Source organism: Spea bombifrons, chromosome 1 (assembly GCF_027358695.1).
Source record: "Spea bombifrons isolate aSpeBom1 chromosome 1, aSpeBom1.2.pri, whole genome shotgun sequence".
NCBI lineage: Eukaryota > Metazoa > Chordata > Amphibia > Anura > Pelobatidae > Spea > Spea bombifrons.
Window position 1 is genome coordinate 61,448,948 of NC_071087.1, and position 20,277 is coordinate 61,469,224.

At 38.2% G+C, this 20,277-nt stretch overlaps 1 protein-coding gene across 1 annotated transcript in view; it reads left to right on the top strand.

The window, feature by feature from the left end:
• Positions 1–17,520, top strand: part of NRTN (neurturin) — a 40,044-nt gene extending 22,524 nt beyond the window's left edge. The window contains exons 2-3 of the mRNA XM_053462369.1: positions 12,409–12,637; positions 16,133–17,520. Coding sequence (XP_053318344.1) covers positions 12,436–12,637; positions 16,133–16,566 — 636 coding nt within the window. The 5' untranslated portion in view covers positions 12,409–12,435 and the 3' untranslated portion in view covers positions 16,567–17,520. The remainder of the gene's footprint in view (positions 1–12,408; positions 12,638–16,132) is intronic.
• Positions 17,521–20,277: the final 2,757 nt, after the last annotated feature.

The window sequence follows — 20,277 nt, forward strand, 5'->3', positions numbered from 1 at the left end:
AGTGGAAAAATATTGCAGATACATTCCTCTTTTTCGTATGCACTTTGCAGAAAATCTACAAGCATAGTGTCAGATCAAGTTGGCATCATCCCCTCCACTTCTAAAGCAAGTGTCTCCATTCCACTGTAGGCCTTGATAATGAATGCCAGACAGCATCCTTGAATTTTCATCTTATCGCAGACAAAATATATGTTTTTATAGTGATAACAGCATAGCATAGATTAAACTAAACAGAAAAAAAAATAGTGGGGATATGTAGTCATTTAATATTTAATACGTGACAACAAATACAATACTGTAACTGCTATTGATTCAAAAGTTCATGGGGAGAAATGCCGGGATCTATTCTTGAAGTTTTATGATTATACAGTTCCTGAAGTATGCATAATTAGAAGGGAGATGTGCATCTCAAAATAATTTAGGGACACATAGAAATTTTTAGACATTTCCTGAAAACAGAGATTAGAACTGCTTTCTCAAATTCTGCGAATGCTTTTACAAGTAACACAATCATCCCATTTTCAACCTACGGACAGAAAGGTAATCCAACAGAAGCATACACAGACAACAGGAGATGAGTTGTAACCTTTATTTGAGAGAACAACCCCAACCAACTGATAATGTAGTTGCAAATACAAGCCATACTTTCAACTCACACAATTTTATCCAACACAATTCCAAAGACCAAATAGAGATTAGGGTTTTCACAACATAAAACAAATGGGCAGATGACTCGCACTGAATGATTCTTATGCCTTGTACTATTCTATGTTTCCTGTAGTAAAAAAAAATGCCAGGGTTGACAAATATGGATAGGTTTGGGTCATATCGCCTCTCTCCCTTCTCTCTAAGGTGATGCTCCACCATCATAAGTCCCCTTAATATAAAATATTTGTGGTAAGGGCAAGTGGGTAGGAACTGAGAGGAGGAGAACATAGCGATATTGAGAGAAAGTAGATCTGAAGTGTGCCAAAACCGGCATACCAGGCAGGCCTAGAAGAGGGGTCCCTGTGAGTTAAGAAGGAAAAGGAAAGATTTAAATAAAAAGAGGAAAATAAATTAAAGAAGGGGGGCCAAGGGAGGGAAACGCTGCAGTGAGAGAGGGGTTGGTTATAAAGCCAATGCTCCTCCCACAACTACAGACAAATTAAATTGGCGATATTGGAAGGAAGCTGGTCTCAAGTTTACCAAAACCGACATACCAGCTAAACACATACAAAACAGCTTGTAACACACAGGACACAGTGTTAACACTCACAGGACGCAGGGTAGCACAGTGTAACACACCTGAAAGCAGTGTAACTCACACGGGATGCAGTGTTAACATAGAGGAAGCAGGGTAGAGCACACAGGATGCAGCATAACACACAGAGGGCACAATGTAACCCGAACGGGATACGGTGAAACATACAGGGCGCAGCATAAGGTGTGTACAAGCAATGGACCACTCTTTGATCAGCAACAGGATCAACGTGAGAAATGGGAGAAACTGTGGTTCTTCCTCTTGAGAAAATATAAAAAATAGTTAACAAAATCGTTAAAAAATGAAATAAAATTAAACATGAATTAATAATTAAACATACTCCAGAGATGTCGCGATGACATCATAAAGGGTACCATCCAGTTTTGAGAGAGATCCCTGAGATCTTTAAAGACCTCAAAGGGATCTCCAGCTAGAAAAAGTCTAAAAATAATTTTTAAAAATAAAACAAATGGGAAAAAAGAAAATTAGTCCCTGTCACGGAGCTGGATAATCTGACTGACTAGCTCCGCTGACTTCTGCTCCATTAGCCCATGACAACACACTCTTTCCCCGGTTTCCCAGTAACTAGCCGAGACTCAGTGTAGAGTATAACCAAAACGAAGACTGCTTTTTTCACGCACATGGCTGGATATAGCCAGGAAACCATAAATTAACATAAATCAAGATATTGGGATACAAACTGCCCCCTTAATATGCCTCCCAGAGACAACAGGGGCAGTAAAGGGATTAACAGTACAATGAAGTCCCAACCTCCACTATCTATTACTGGCCAAAATCAATTCCAGGGATGGTATGGCCGGGGTAAATGTCTGCAGTGGTGGAACTAGGGGGGCTAACATTAAACTGAAACAATGGCAGTCACTCCCTGGTTCCATATCCTGGCTGTCTGCCAGAGGTAATCCCCTTAGCAAGTGATGAAATTGTATACTACTGGCGGTAGAGCAAAAGACGTCTTTACAAAGCCAGGGCCCATAGTCAATAGGGAGGAGGCTGGCTGTTGAGGCCTCTCCTGTGGCCCCAGTGATGGAGGGTTCCGTCACAGTCCCCAAATGCTTTTCATCCCTGCCACTACAAGTATAATACAAATAAACCCTTTTTTAATTAAGTAAGAATTATGTAGTATGTAGGAGAGTGTTTTGCTCCCTTATAAAATGAAAAACCTATGCATGTAGAATATTATTGTACTCAGGGGATGTTTCTGGAATTTAGGGGTATTTTATACCCATCTTTTTCAGAATAGCAATATGTTTGTATGTGTACTGCAACCTACATGGGCTATGAATGCAATCTATAATTACAACTACATATACTGGATCAAATTACTAATGGGAATCAAGTAAAAAACATTTACTTTTAGTTACTTTGATTATTCGGCTTGATATACAGGGAAATAATGTGGAAAAGTATATTTTACAGGGATCATTTATATCATTATATCATGTGATGTTACGCAGGGTTTACCTTCAATTTATCAGTGCTGAAAAACTTCTCCTAATATATACTGTGCATATTGCTTTTTTACCATGATTATACCAAACTGAAAAATGCCTTAGCACTCAAAAGATTAAAGGTCCATCATAGTACATATCAAAGCAAATTGTGGTGTAAAAGTTGCCTGAAGTCTTACTATACAGCCCTGCTTGCTGATCACTCTGTGTAATGAGGATCAAAGTGAAAAGACACCACTGTAAAGAAAGAAAAAACATAAAAAATAGAAACCCACAAACAGATATGGAATGCAGTGATGTCACTATGACATCATACAGGTTGCCATCGGTTTACAAGGAAGTTTATAAGACAGCCCTGCAGGTAATTCAACAAACCTATTGTAAAAATATCAAAAATGCTGCAGTCACTGGTCTCAAAAGGGTTAAGGGTTGTCACTGCTGAATTGTTGAATGCCTAATATCAGATAGAATTTGCATGGCTAATGTGCATGGGTTTTCAATCTCCAAAGTTTATAAAAAGTGCATTTTTGACTGCTGTGTAGGGAAAACTGGGAATTCATACTCGGATATGTCTGGATTTATATATCTGCTATGCTGTGTTTTCCAAGCAAGAAGTGTGAGACAAGAGAATGGATAACGTGCAACAAATCCATGGTGCTGATCACACCTTTAATGCCATTGATCTGTATGGTTCATTGCTTGTGTTAATTGTGCATGGCTCCAAATTGTGGAGGACTTGCACATTTTTAAATGACCTGCACTCTCCCACCACATCATTATTCTGCAAATAAAAGCTACATTGTGGTTTATTAAAAAGTGAGGGAAAACATCAAATGAGGAAAGAAGAGCTGAGATGAGGGATACAACAATAATAGATTAAAAGTACTATCCATATTGGCACCATGCGAAACAAGCATTTTTACTATACGTGTTAAATCTGCTTTTAAAGATAACAGAATTGTTAAAGGAAAACTCATGATGGTTTCCCTTTAACCTGCAGGTTTAATTCTCTAGCTTTCAGATTTTCGCACCCGATTTCTTTCCCAGATTCCCATAATATCTGCACCATCCACCTTAATCTCATTACACATTTTTAAAGGATCTGAAGTGAATTAAGCTCTGGAATTTATGTCTGGATGGCGCCTCTTCTCTGGTAGTAATTAGGTCCAGGATGTTTTGAATTCAAAATCATTACAGGGGTTTTTGCTCTTTCACCAAGGGCCAAATAGAGATGTTCAGAACTCCTGCTGTCATATCTCTATTAAAGCAAACATACGTCAAGACAACATAAAACCAAAAAAGGGGAGGTTTACCTACTTATATTTAACTAAAAAATGTCACATTTGCCTCGTTTTGCACTAAACACTAAAAAGGTCATCACGTTTTCAAGGGCTGAAATCCTTTAATAAAATATCAAAGTCAGCCCTCTCCAGTAACATGCTTCATATGTGGAATTTCTTAAAATACAACATTGAAAATAACAAATTCTAGGAAGCGCATAACTCTGTTTTTCCCCTTTCAACCATATGATTAACCCACTTATTATAAGATCGCTTACGTCATATGCATTCATTGAAAAGGGCTATCACAAAAGCTACCAAGGTGACTTCAGCACAATATGGTTAAAGTTCAACAGGCCCTGGACATCAGCTCTCTATTCGTGCCTAGTCGAAGATTTAAGGAATCATTTTGCTCCAGTGTATGGAGAACATTAGTTCGTGGGCAGTTTCTGGGTTTGGGAAAATTAAATCCAGGAAAAGCATGTTAGCAAATCCCTGCTGTGTTTACAAATTTGTTTTTCATCTTCATTGCTGTGGGGGTTTCTTCTAAGCCTCAGTGTGGGAATCAAAGGATATAATGGAAGGACGAGCTAATGTTAGCTTTTTAATAAAATGATCAGTATGCGTGCAAACAGGGTTATCATCTCATAGTGACAATTTAAATAGGATCAGCCTGTTTTAAGAATTCTCGTCCAGCAACTGGACAGTTAATGCGCTAAATCCGAGAAATCAATTGGAATTTGTCATTTAGACATGGCACAGGTCTATACCTCCAGTTAAGGACCACCAAGGAAAGCCGCAAGGAATGATATTTATCAGAGATGAAATGGCTTATTACACATGACAGCCTCTGCTAGAACATTCCAAAATATAAAAGGAATACACAATGTTCTACTAAGCAGAGATTTTAAAGGCATATTACCTGATGTCCTTCCATCATGCATAACACATGTGTCAAGTCAATGCTTGCCGTTTCCGTACATCAAGAGGATTTGGGTTTTCCCACCTGTCTGTGATCACTTTTGGGTTCTACTCTGTAGTCCAAAGACAGGAAATGCATGGTACAACTGCCAGAAATGTCGTCAATCCTATACCTGATTGGAATAAGGGGGAAAAGCTGCTAGGTAACATTCATCAGTTTCAGAAAAAGGACCAGAGAGAAGAACCACTGAGAGAGGAAATTACAATTAGGGGGTGGCAATTAGGGACCAATTTGCATAAAATTATTGACTAATGTAAACACATATCCAATTAGTAAACATTATTACCAAGGCCAGATTAAGGAGTTTTGGACCTTGGAGCAGTTTATTGGAAGCACCCCTCCCACTTAATTACCATCAATAAAAAAAAAATATTACTAAGGAAAAAAGTATATACAGAAACAGTTAGGTCCTAAACTTCATTCTCATTTACAGGGGTGAATCCCCTCATCGGGTTTACAAACTAAGACTTAACCACTGATGCAAACTCATAATGTCCATTCTTCACAATAGTGATGGAAATTCAAAAACACCAAGAATCCTTTAATTTATTGTCCACACAAGCACTGTAAAAAAAATGAATACGCAAACCACTTTCAGACAAATACCAATCTAAATTAGATCAAAACTCCATTATTAAACAGACAGGAAAACTGTAGTTTGGGGTAAGGAGTAAACTGTAATTTGGGGTCAAGCACAGCCAAACGATTATGTTCAGAATGCTGAGAGATTAAACATAGAACCATGAAATTGACAGCAGATAAGAACCATTCAGCCCAGCTAGTCTGAACATTTGTCCTGCTTTCAAGACCTAAACCTAAAGCAGTCCTTTTCTCATCAGTCCTATGCCACACATGTTTAAATTCCCTCACTAGATTGGTCTCTACCACTACCACCGCTTGGGGGGGCAATCCATTTATCTACCACCCTCTCACTTAAATATGTATCATTCATTAACATATAAATGTTTTTTTTGTTTGTTGAAAATGCTGTGGAAGAGTTTTTGTTATGTGAAAAATATGAGATATTTAACAGCTGAGCAATTTTTACACGTCTTGTTGGCTTTAAAACATGATTGTGTTAACTTTGCAACATTAATAAAAATGTCACATGTGGACATGTTCTGTACCCACATGTTATAACTCACATATACTTAAGGACACCTAAACATATCAAATAGTAATTCCTGTGCGCTGTCTTCTATTTCTAGCTCAATCATTTCAGATTCAAAACTCTGCACAGACAGATATGAATATAAATGAATCATCAAATATTGGCTACCAACGGATGGATGGCAGACCTCACCACTCTCAGTTTGTTACAGGGTGGTGCATTCCAAAAAGAGCTGCAAAACCGTGTGCCAGTTCTACATACACAAACAATAACCACAAAAAATGAAATGGTAACATTTTGGTGCTTTTGCCAATGTGTAATGTACTAATGTGTAGCTGTTGATAGGATCAATTATACACAGCAGTCATTAAAAACAACAATGATTAAAATCACAACAGGATTTTGTTTGAATGGGCGTGCTGACCTGCAACTCTGCCACTGCTTGCTGCTTTCCCTCATGGTCTGGGTGATAAGGGGCGCAAGGATATGATGTCATATCCTGGAGCGTCTGCTCATGGGCGGGGCTGCCCACAAGAAGAGCGGATGAAGTAGCAGCAGCGAATGCTGATTGTGTAGTCAGAAGCAGCACTTACTTATAATAAATGTAACACATCCTATGGTCACTGCTCCATGTGTACCTTGGTAAATGCGGCCATGACCATTACTCATTTATCAGGAATGTAGCAGGCTAGTCAACTGAGTGTTTGAACAGTGTATAAAGGTGTTTCTATGGCTATATCATACTTCTATGTATGTGTACATAATCTGTGTTAAAGAAACAATAGCATAGCCATGTATTGATCTGGTATTTTATATTAATTTGGTCCATTCTAATCTACAGTGACCTATTCTGTACCTACATGTTGGTTTGTCAATCAGTGTCTCAGGTTTTCATCATTAAGGATGCCTTTAAAATAGGATACTAATAGGATAATAATATTGGAACCCCATTTCAGTAGACAAAGTGATTCCTTTTTTTGTACTATTGGAGATTTAATAGCAGATTTAATATATTTATATTTTTGAATATGGTTAGAGGAGTCCCCCACATGGACAATGCAGACAATGTCTTACTGTGCCTAGAGATTGTAATGTGTGTCTGGAGTTACTGATGCTGATGCCGTCAGGCAGAGGAAATTCAGGAATTATTGTTATATGGCCCAAATATTTTTTTCTCTACAGCATCACTTCTACAGAATATTATTAAGTGATGCTTATTAACCCACTTAGTATGTGAAGAGTTAACTAGAAAGCTCTGTACCCTATCAATGTCCTTTGGGGGCATTTCAGCACCAAGGATGACAGCCAGATATGAATCTCCTGCGGTCACCAAAGGTCACATGATAGTTTTTTGGATCAATGAGTTTCTTGTTGTGTCTCTCGTATGACACCATTGTCACTTCTTTCACTGGGACAGCCCTATCCTCTTACATCTCCTCCTAAATATTTACTGTTACGCGTTCCTAGTAGCAAAATAGGATTTTACTATGGTGCGAGCTATCACCTGCTATGTAATGAAGGTACTTATTGTCATTGTTCTTTTTAATTTCTCTGTATGTTTTGAACTCTGTTGCTTCCTTTCTCTCTGTCCTTCTCCCACTGACAATGAGATGGTTTTATGCCTCATAGATGACTTCCTTATGCCCTTTCTTTCTTTTACACAAATCATGACAAGCTGGAGACCATACCGTATGAGACAATCCACGGTGTAACCTTGTGTGCTACTAGCTTCTTCTCATTGTCACTTAGCTCTGGTTAGTGTCCTTTCCCTACTGTGTGCATTCCTCCTGCCATGTACAGCTGAAAACGGTTGATTTTTAAAAACTCGTTAGGATCTTTCAAGCATATCATGTCTTGAGATAATAAAAATCAAAATACACAATAGTATTACTTTTATTTTAAATGGTTCTGCTTCATTAATTTTACACCCCTGGGTAAATTGTCCTATGTTTGTCACTTTTCAAGGCATGTCAAAGCCACGCATCCATATCTCAGGGACACTGAGCCAGACCTATATTGACCTATATGACTACACGTTTATGTGCTCCTCTTCTCAACGACCTCTTTCCTCTTTTATATGTTGTTTTCTCGCTTTCTTCCTTCATCCCTATTTTTTCGTTTGACGTGTACTCTCCTCTCAAATTACAATTTCTTCTCATCTATCACCTTGCTGCACTAAACCCACATAAATTATAATTAGTATGCATTCCCCCAGAATCCTTAGGATATATGCCAACCACGAGGTACATATTACACATTCACATAGCTGGGAGGATGGACGAAAGCCCAGAAACCTTTTAGTGTTATTGGAATGATCTTGGAAAAAGAATCTGTGTGTTGTAAATAGACAGCGAGGGGTCTCTGAAGAATGGCAGTCATCGTGAGTCAACAACATCATGCTTGGCTGTAATATTAGAGCAAGCTCTGTTTTGCAACTAGTGTCTTTCAATGGAAGAGAGGGAAAAAAAGTGACCCACTTCCCATTAACTCTGCCCCCTTCCCATTCCATGTAATAGAGTATTATTTTTAACCCTTCAGAACAGAGACAGAGACATTGTTCTGTTTTCTGTCTTTTACATAAATTAAAAACTATACACATATTAATGGATCTAGAAAAAAACAAAGGAACATGAAAAGGTTTAATAATATAGTAATATATAAATTATTAGTAATGTTCAAAAATGATAACAAAAAAACTAAGTGAATAGTAAGATGGTCACCTGGTTCCTTTTACACATCGCTGTGTGATTTCTTTCAAGTCTTTCAGTCAATGAAAGAGAATTTGGCTGTTACAGCTGCCTGTTCACACACATGGGATGCGAAGTCACCAGGCTGGAAACCTTTAAACCTGGAGCATATTAGAGATAAAAAGAATTGCATGGGTATGCAACCATTACACTGCTGGATACATTGCAAGAAACATTAGTCATAGCAAGTCTCTGATTAGTCAATTGTAAGATAATGTATCACGGCATGTATCGCTAGAACACAGAAGCCCAGCAGTGTATTCTCACCCTTTTCAAGCTAAATATGTACATGAAGACTATGAGGAAGGCCCAGAGTGTGTCCTAGATCTAGCGGCTTCTGATTGCCGTTTAAATAGGATGTAGCAACTAAGTCACTGAGTGAGCAAACATAGAGGAAATGTATAAAATTAACAATGTTCACAATAAACCAGTAGACATGCTTTTCGCCCTACCGGATAATTACATGTGTCCAAGGCCCCATGTAGTATTTACAGCAGTACTTTTCCACCATTTAGGGACTATGGAGTCATTGGATGTCATTTGAAGTCAGCTACTCCTTTTAATTTCATAGCACAAATCCTGCCCTTCAAAATTTTCCAATATTCACTACGCCAGGCAAACAACGCACAAGACTAGCAAATAAATAGCAGGTGTTAGATCTTCCAAAGGAACTTACCTAATATAGCTAGAGAGTATCCCGCTCGGTTTAAGCCGGATTCATATCCCTTAGAGAAATTGTCAGATATACAACTATAGTAGGTCCACCTTTGCCAAGATGCTATGTAGGTTATACAGAATAATCCATATATATGTACAGGACACTGAAGATTGAAATTAATTTACAAATGATTGTGTCCCAAAATCAATATCTTCCTATAAAACATAACATTTTATTATATTAGTTAAAATATAACGAAAGAAAAAAAAAATAATCTCTGTATGCAATTAAAATCAAATTTAATTGCATACAGAGATATCAGTAAGCCCAGTGCTACACTCCTTAAAGGTGCTATCTCTCAGTGTTATGTGGTTACCTTATCTGCTTTATGATGATGTCCATTGACCCTGACCCTGTAAATAGTTTCCTAATAATTTAACTGCTACCTGCTTGAAGTTAACACGATACTTTCTATTGGCTAGAAATTGGACTATATCATTAGAGTTTTCTGGTCTAGGCCGACTAGCTCTAGGGCAGTAGCTCCAAAGGCGCTGCCGTTGTGCTGGCATAGAGCCAATTTCTGTATTCGGTGATCAGGCTACTACCACTCCACTACCTGAATTCTCTATCACCATTAACAACATGGCTATCTCTCCTGCTAACCAGGCCCGATGCCTTGGGGTCATCCTTGACTCTAACCTTTCCTTCATCCCTCACATTCAGTCCCTCGCTAGATCCTGCTACTTGTATCCGCCCATTGCTCACCCAAGAATCCACAAAAACTCTGGTTCATTCACTTATCATTTCCCATCTTGACTACTGCAACACTCTTCTGGTTGGCATTCCACTGACTTGACTCTCTCCTCTACAGTCTGTCCTAAATGCTGCTGCTAGACTTATCTTACCGCCGCTCCTCTTCTGCTTCCCCACTCTGTGAAACCCTCCACTGGCTCCCAATTACCCAATTACCATATCTCTGGAATCTACTCCCAAAGAACCTTCAGCATTCACCCTCTCTCCCAACATTCAAGAAACATCTCAAAACCCACTTCTTCAGAGAAGCATACCATCTTAGCTGCTAGAACTTCCTTGTCGTTGATACAACCACCACACTACCTCTCACCCTTTCTCTGTGCCTTATGTTTGTCACCCCATTCCCTCTAGATTGTAAGCTTGCGAGCAGGGCTCTCTCCACCTAATGTATCGGTTTGTCTTAGTCTGTCAATTCTTGTCTTGTCATACCCCTTGAATATATGTATTGTAAAAGATAATAATAATAATCAGGCAACCTGTAGCACCTGGCTTAGGGCTAGGGTAGTGCAAAAGGTTAATAAGGCAAACAAATATACATACATATACACATATAAACACACATTCAATAGCTAAACATGGATTTAAATGTTTAATCTCGTAATTTTTCAGGTAATTCCACATGGAAAAAATGATGTAATTGTTAGTATACGCAGCAGACCCATCACTCATATGTGCATGGTTCCTGGTGAGCCAATGGACATAACTAACCATTTTTGAGGGGCAAAATGTATACAAAAGAACTGTCTGTATCTAATATTCCGAAAATAACTATAAACATCTGGTAAATACCGTAGTTTTCTCCAGTTTTGCTCTTCAAAAGCAGAGTCTTACAATCAGGTGGATCTTATATTCTGATCAGTATGGTAATTTATTGCTTAGTACAAGAATTTCAGTTCAATCAAACCAATGAATTTTTTGTACAATGCAGAAATTAATTTTAATATAAATACATAAAGTTTAAAACTCTGAACTAAATGTTGATTTTGTTGTTGGAACTTACACATACAGAGAACAAACTTGATCAAGTTTTGGAATTGTTTTACAGATACATAAAATAAGTAATTGGTTATTTACTGCTGATTATAATTGAAAGTAAAGTAATTGGGAATGTCATTCATCTTTAATTCGTCAATAATTTGAGGTAGATATTAAAATAGATTATTTGATCTGTAACCTAACAAGGAAAAATACAATAATCATTTGAGCATAAACGATTGTTTGTTACCATTTTGTATACCTCCCAACATTTCAAAATGTGAAAGAGGGACACTTATGGGCAGGTGTGCGTAAAGGCAGTGTGTAAGGGTCCTGGGAGGGAGGCTAACATTAGCCTTTTTTAAAAAAAATAAAAATCTCTGCTGCTGTGAACTAAAATTTCCATGATTCTTAGCCAGCCAGGTGTCCACCATAATGCTGGCTGAGCATCATTGGAAGAGTAGTTCCACAGCAGCAGAGATTTTTTTTAAATAAAAAAGGCTAATGTTAGCCTCCCTCCCAGGACCCTTACCCACTGACTTTACACACACCTGCCCATAAACACACACATATACACATACACTGCCTTTACACACACATATACATGTACACTGCCCTTACACACAGGCGGGACAGCGCGACAGAGACCCAAAATCGGGACTGTCCCGCCTAAATCGGCACAGTCGGGGGGCATGATTTTTGCATTAATACATTAACATATTTGTAATAAAACATTAATTTCCTTTTCCAGCAGGCTCCGGCCAAATCTTCCTGATTTGCAGTATATTTTGTAATACAGCAAACTGTAAATAAGAGGCGGTATAGACTAGATTGTAAGCTTTGACTAATGTATTAGCTTGCCTTAGTGTGTCTATTCTAGCTTTGTCATAACCTTTGAATGTATGTATTATAAGATGCATTGCATAAACTGTTGGCGCTATGTATAAAGGGTAATAATACTTATAATAATTAGTGTCTACAATGTTATGGAGTCCCACTGGGAGAAATGCCTATATAAATGCCTGTTGTTGTTATGAGTTTCACAAAAAGTTTTTTAACTACCTTTATAATTAACCTCTATTTTAAGTGTACATCAAACTGACGCTTCCATTGGCCACTGTCTTTTGCAGAGTTTCAATGCCTTGACTGTCCTTAAGATGAAGGTATGGAAGAGGACAGTCCCTCCCTTGATGCTCCTCTGTGCTGTGTTGTCCCTATTGATCTGCAGAGAAGTCTTCTTCTGGAAATTCAGCTCAGTTACCTCCTCCTCCTCCTCGCGGTCAGTCATGGTTTCACCACTGAAGGGGAATCGGAGAGTCCCACGAGCCACAGAGCGCAAGCAACCTATGCTTTCCCAATGTAAGAACATATAACATTTTACCAACTACAAAACTGACTTAGTTATTAGATCTAAACTTATATGAACAAGAAGGATTTATAAATACTCTAAAACTCTTAAATAGTGCCAAAACTATAGCTGGCATTTATATGGTGACATCATCATAAACTGTATTTTGTATTTCTGCATTTAAATAAATACATAACATAGACAAATCAGACACACTTAAGGTGACACAAATGCTCTCAAATATCTTCTACAACTTGTACATAGGTTGTGAATCATAAAATAATAACAATAACTTGACATTTCTCAGGTCTATAAACCCAATTCTCTTGTCTAGGTAGCCACAGAGACGATATGTAGTAACTATGTGAGATAATACAATTTAGATCCCTAAAACATATAGAGCAGAAACGTTGTTTTTCAATAAACAAGGCAAGATTCTACAAAACCCGCTGTGCAAATGTTCTTCGCACACCTTAAATGCATTGAACAATATTCTTTAATGAATTGCAATATATCCACATATATATGTGAGTCTGGGAGAAATACCCCATTTGACAAATATCCCATGTCACAGGTCATATCACCCACATCACCAAAATGGGTAAACTTTCATGGACCATAAAGTATATTGTAATAGATTTTGAGGATATAAGACCATTTAATTTTTCTATGTGGATTTGTCCTTACTTTTCCCAGTGTCCAGTGCATCTTAAAGGTGTTGAGAGGTTTTTCACAAGTCATTTTAAACATAGGACTCTGAACTTGTGTCTATTGAGATAGGGTAGCTTTATTCCCAGCTGCTGTTACCATCAATATTTATAATAATAATTATGTGTATTTGCGTCCAACAAGACCATAACCTTTGCAATAAGTTAATAATGTGGCAGGTCTGGTTTATGCAAGGTAGCCTTTTTAGCGGGTTATCTAAGTCTTCGCAATTTAGTTTGCCAGACTCTGGAGGTAAGGCAGGGGCAATCATGAATTCCTACCTGTTTTCTGCAAAGCTCAGCAAAAGTATAAGGTGGATTAATAACCTCGACCGCTTATTGAACTATATAAAACGTATTTTCTCTGGCAAGTCTTTTTAAAAACTTGGGTTCCATATGTGTATTCTTGTATACCACCCTTTGGGATGGTTACAAAGGAGATCTCTGATCTCTCCAACTGACCCTTTACACTAGAGAGGACTGTGCCTAGCATCAGCACATCCTCCAAACCATGCTGTTCTCTGGTACTGCATGTGTAACACCTTAAAATGCGTAACACAAGCATATGACATCACAGCTTGGCCTTCAGCTTTAGGTACAGGAGGTGGTGGTGCTGCCCTGGTTCAGGCCTAAGGCAGTGTGAAAGATAAATATGCTGCTGGGTTACATGCTGTTTCCCAAGCTAGATGAGTAGGCTTCATCTAGAATTGTAAAATCATGGAGGAAGGCAGCTAAATAAACCTCAGCTGTATGTTTATACATGCCTAACATGTACTAAATCTGTCATTCCAGTTCCTGTAGAGGTGCCGAACTTCTGAGGGAATATTAGTTGCCATTTTAAAGTGGTGCCTCAAGCAGTGATATAGTGCCTGGAGGTAGTTGTGATGCATTGCCAAGCTAAGGATGTTGTATCTTTCTGTTGAAACACTGGTTATGTAGTTGGCTAAGAAGTGTTTTTATTTTTAGTAATGTTACGAGGCAGCATCCATGGCTTGGATTGCTTTGTTCCCTATAGGATCCAATACCTTCTATAAATGTATGCTTATGAACATCTGATGGAAAATGCCATATCCTGTTATATATCTTTAGGGTTGCTAAGGGCAATGAAGGATTTGACAGGGTACAAGCATACCTGATTTCTCTGGGTGCTGAACTGATGGGGATGGATTTAGTCTTGTGCTGACTTTGTATTGAGTGATTTGGTTGTATAAAAGGTAAATAGAATTGGTTGCTGCTGTTGCGTTGCATTGATATTTGACAGCACGGGAGAAAAAGATAGTAAATAAGTTGTAAACCTAACTACCAACTAGCTTTAAGACCCTCCCAGCATCAATATGCATCACAGTGCATTGGTGTATTTCATATGTATAGACTTTCCAGGCGCTACCTGGTGGTTTTAATTTAAAAGGTTTGGGAATGTTCTCCTGCATTGCAGGAAACAGTGTTCCTTTGATCAACATCACATACCACTTTTGCTGACACACAGAGCCTTAACCCCTCCTAAGCCACGGTTGCCTCTAAGGCATTGGTTGTAGGATCTGCCTTCCCAGATGTCGTTTTACAATCTAATTTTATTTTACGCTTGGGAGCAATAAATGGAAAACTAATAATTTAAATGTAGTGGACCTGCATATTTCTTGGGTAATAAGTTCAGAAGTTTTTTTTAATGACAGTGACGTAAATGATTTATAGGATTTGATTATCAAGGTGTTAATGTGACACACACGTACAAAGACCTAGAGAGGAACCACTGTATGGACTAAGTGCATCTTCCAAGAGCAATAGAAGAAGTTGTAGCAAACATTTACATGATAAAATTTGGGAGGGGTAGATCAGGTGTAGCATAAGGTAGGTACACTGAAACTCTTGGGATGCAGGGGTTTGTAACTGAATGGTGGTTGCTCCTCATTTGGCCTCAGTCAGCTGGTGACAAAGAATGGTTGTTTTGTATTATGTGCTTGACATGCTGGTTTACGACAATAAAGAGCTGTGGTTTTGACCTATCCAAAGGTGGGATTGCCCAGGAGGCAATTTGCCCCCAGGCATGTTCAAATACTTCAAACAACTTGGAACAACCCCAAGAACTTGGCTGGGCCATATCTGGTCCGCTATGGGAGACAAGAGTCCAATGTTGCCTGGGTGCACAACAGGCACCAGGTAAGTGTGTGTGAAAGAGTATGGGACCATTTGGGTTTAATTGCCTCTGGGGTGGTGCCAGCCTACCCCAGTTTAGGTTTCCTGGTGGTTAATGGAGCAAAGGTGTGCTATAAGGGATACCTGAGTTCAATAAGCAACCAAGAAGTGTGCTCGGCGCAAGACAGAGATTTTAATAGTGAGATACCTGTGAAACATCTGGTTTTAAAGAGATGAGTGATGTTAGCAGATAGAGGTAACTTAGTTGAATCACAAAGCATATGTTCCAAGACAAGTTATTGAGTTTATGATGCTTTTGATGCATATAAAGTTATTTATATTGTGATTGGCCTCATAACACTAAGCAGCTGATACATAAATGCATACATCTGGGACCAGCAATACAAGGCCGGCTGGTTCACAATAGGACACCCTCCACCTTACAATTAATTGCACAATAGTCCAAATAATGCATTTGCTTGACATGCTTCACTATGTGTAATACATGTATTTGCAGGGAAGCAGGTTAATGGTACTCTTATAAGTGATTCATTTGAAATTAAACAATATAAATGATTGGTTCTGTGGTGCAAAATGAGCAATGGGGAGAATTATACCAGATGATTAATAGTTCTGTGATAACTTAATACTATTTTTAAATTCTAGACACTGCCCTTTTCGAAAGCTACACACAAGGCGAGATTCGGGAACTTGTTTCAACTCTGGTAGAGAGGTACAGTCAATCAGTACACTCTGGAGACGATCCAAAGAATGGGCCAAGGATGAAGAGGGCGAGGGTTCACAAACAGCCTTGTACCCTGAAAGAGCTCGAAGTGAGTGTCAGCGATCTGGGCCTGGGATATGTATCAGACGAGACAGTTTTATTCCGTTATTGCAGTGGAAGCTGCGAAGGTGCTGTTCGGAATTACGATTTCTCCTTACAGAGCATCAGAGGGAAAAAGAAAATCAAAAAAGAGAAGGTACGGGCCAGGCCCTGTTGCAGGCCACTATCATATGACGATGATGTATCCTTCCTTGACTCTAAAAATCATTATCACACCATAAAGGAGGTTTCTGCTAAAGACTGCGGCTGTGTTTGATAAGTATTTAGAAGGGAGAAGTTGTCAAACATGGCAAAATGTGGTTGGCTACCAGATGAGAGCCAGTACTGCATTTTAAGACAATTAGGAGAAACAGGAGTTGAAATATTACTTTCATTTCTACCTCACATATTTTAATGGAAAGTGGACTCAAAAAGAAAACAAAATGGCTTGTGGGATTGCATGATCATGAATTTGAAGAGGCTCCATACAACTGCACTGAGATAATCTCAGCATTCCATTACTGCATCCAGAAACACTTATGTAGGGACACGAAGAAGGATAATCTAAAAGCCATGAGACACAAACATGGCACTGTTTTAACATGATGCCTACATGTAGTTCAATGTCATTGCTGTAAGATGACCATGCCTTCAGTTAAACAATCTCTACCCATCTCTATCAAGACTTACAATCTTGGTGATATTCTATAAAACCATCAACATGCTTCCTATTGACTCGTGGTGTGAACACCATACATTGTTTTATTTGTTTCAAGGCAGATGGGGACCTGATTATGCAATCTCTATTGGTATGAGTGCCAACAACTTAGCACATCTACCTTCTACTTGGAGTGATTTTGACTTGTTATACATATATGTGTGATTTGTAATATCAGAACACCCAGAAAATATAGACAATCACGGTAATAGCATTATTTAATTGTATACATATATGTCTTGGCTAAATGTCAAAGAATACCAGCAAATAAGGGTTAAATCATCCCTGTGTTGGTATTGTGCATGAGTATTATCAATTCCTTTTTCCATGGTGTAATTACAAAGTTGCACAGCATCAATATGAAGCTTACAGGTCCACGTTGTGCCACAAATTGAAACTGTTGAAACTATGGCATGCTTTCCATATTCCATATTACAGTATTTTTTTCCAGAACAGAGGTGCATTTTATGAGCATTATACAATTAGAAGTTGTAGAAAAACCCAACACACTTTAAAAAAAAAAAAAAAGTATGATACAAAGTCATAAAATCATTTACACTATTGAAATCCAACACAATATGAGCCTGGACAGATAATCTGCAGTTATGCCTTTTGCAGAAAGACAGCACTGTCTTGATTTTGTCCTGGAATTTGTAGTCAGAGGGTCATCAGACGGTATAGAAACCCAAGACTATCAGTACTTTCCCTCGTCTGGTATATTTAAAAAAAAAAAAAACAAATTCAGGTGCACTGTCTGGCCCTGTGCCTTTCACAAATTTAGCGTATGTATAGTCTACCCTCTAGTGGTATGTTATTGAACACCGCTTTAGCTCGGCCATGCTTGTTATCTTAATATGGAATTTTGTTGTTAAAATACATTGCCATCTATGACTTTGTAACTGATATCGTATTAGATTCCTGGGGATGCATGATCAGATGGTGGGTACCCAATTGCAAATTATTTAAACAAAGTGAGGCAACAGTAGGTCTCTGTCAAATTCTGTCACTCCATAAATGAAGACTAAGATTGATTAAGATTAAGCTCTTGAGGGCATCCCACAGTGCCTGCTTTCTGGAGTATGCTCTATACAGATACTCTAACTGGAGTATCCATGTGTAATGAATAGCAATGAGATAACATTTTAATTCTGCCGCAGTTTACTATTTATTCAATAAATTCCCAAAAATCATATTAACTTATATTTCCAAATATATGACCCTCAGTGTTTTTTTTTTTTGTTCATATAACACTGTCTCGTGTGTGCAAAGGTCCTTTTTAACATTACAGAAAATGTTTTTAAATATTACATTTATGCTAAAGCTAGCAAGAGACTTGTTCTATTTTTTTATTTAAATATGTTTTTAGAATTTCTTGCTTTGTAAAATTGTATTTATTCCTTTTTATTCTTTAAAGTTTTATTTGTACTGTGTCTTTTTTGTATAAAATATGTCAAGAGAGGATAATTAAATATTTAAAAAATAAAAAAAATAAAATATGAGTGCCGGCTTTTTGTCCCAAGTCATTTTGACAGTATAACGTGTTATACATCCAATCTTTTCAAATGGCCAAAGAGGGACCCTTTCGCTTTAGAGGTGTGTTAGATGTGGGACTAAAGAGAGGGGCTTTACCAGGACCTGTGTTACTATGGGACTTATTGATCGCTATTTATGTCACTGGGTGTGGTATAAATACTAATTCTGCTGTTTATATGCACATTATTGTGTTTTTTAGTGGGTGAGTGAGTTTGCATGTATGTGTTAGTGTGTGTATATGCAACTGTATGTGTTTTAAAAAGAATGTGTAAATATGTGTTAGCATGAATGTGTAAGTGTGTGTGAGAGGGAGTGTGTGTTAGCATGAGTAAGTGTTAGTATAAGTGTGTGTGTTAGTGTGTGTAAATATGTGTGCCAGTGTGTATGTTACTTACCTGGAGGGCCAAGGGACTAATAGGGCCACCTGTATTTACTTGCCCTATGGACCAGAGTGTGCCAGCCCACCCCTGGGCTGATCCCACCTTATGGAATACTACATCCTTCCCTATGAAATGCTTCTGCAACCTCCAGGAAATATTTCAATAAAAATGATGTCTTTTTATCAATAGCATACCCAATATGGTTCCGTTTTGGGACCCACAAAAGACCAGTTGTAAAATCCGCCTTTGAGTTTCACACAGAAAGATGAGGCGTAAAACTGACACAAACCATAGTTCAATTTTCAAAAGAATATTGTATCCTCATAGTACTTTACAAAGTAACACACTCAGCTTCTACAGTAATTTAATTGTGATTCAGCTGATAGCGGCACTAGGTTCCTTGGTAACTCCTCTCAACTTGCATGCAAAAGAGCTAAACATTTCCTCTACACTACAATTTATTGTAAAGTTATGATAACAATTATGTATGTGGCTCAGGACCAGATGCTGGGAAACCAACATCATTCCTAAGGGGTGAAGGTCTGTGCTTCGTTTGGCACAGATCTTCAGGGTTTGCCCGTGTGTGTTTGATGATGTTATATCAAGACCTTCAGCTCTAGTCAGCTGCTTGAAAGGTTTGTGCCCAAAACATAGACCTCGTCTCAGTCTATGGTCAACTGCTACAGAGGAGCCAGCTCAGAGGACAGAAGGTAGGTTTTTGGAAACGTCTAGTGCAACCCCACTGATAATGTCACTTATCATAGTAACAGAGGAGGGATGTCAGAGGGTAGAGCTACTATGATTTAAACATAATGGGCCATTACCTGAAGGATTTAAGACAACATTTACATGATGACTGGATTATTTCTGTTGTACAGGCTTGTTATGTATTGCTTTATGGAAACCTGTGTTGGACAGAACTTGATGATACACTTTGAACTTGGTGTCAGTTATGCCCTCGACTGCTTTATTACATAGGTACATGGCTGGACTTGCCACCCAGGTTAATAGCAGTTTTCCTCTGGTAGTAAGCTGTACTGAGCAGCAAAACTAAGGAAGAACTCTTGGTTATGTCAGTAATGAATAGTATAAGTCATTCAACAGCAAGTTGTGGAACATTAATCACCCATTGTACAGCGCTACGGAATTTGATGGCGCTATATAAAACAATCAAAAATAATAATAATAACGTTTTTAAGCTCATTTATTAAACACAATCTGCAGTACCTTAACATCACCTTCTAGTAAAAATATGGTAATGTGTCAACTGGCCAAAGATTGGCATATTTTGTAGTTAGGGTATGGGTAACATCTATATAAGCAGTTTACACTATACCTAGGAGACATCTGGGTTTTT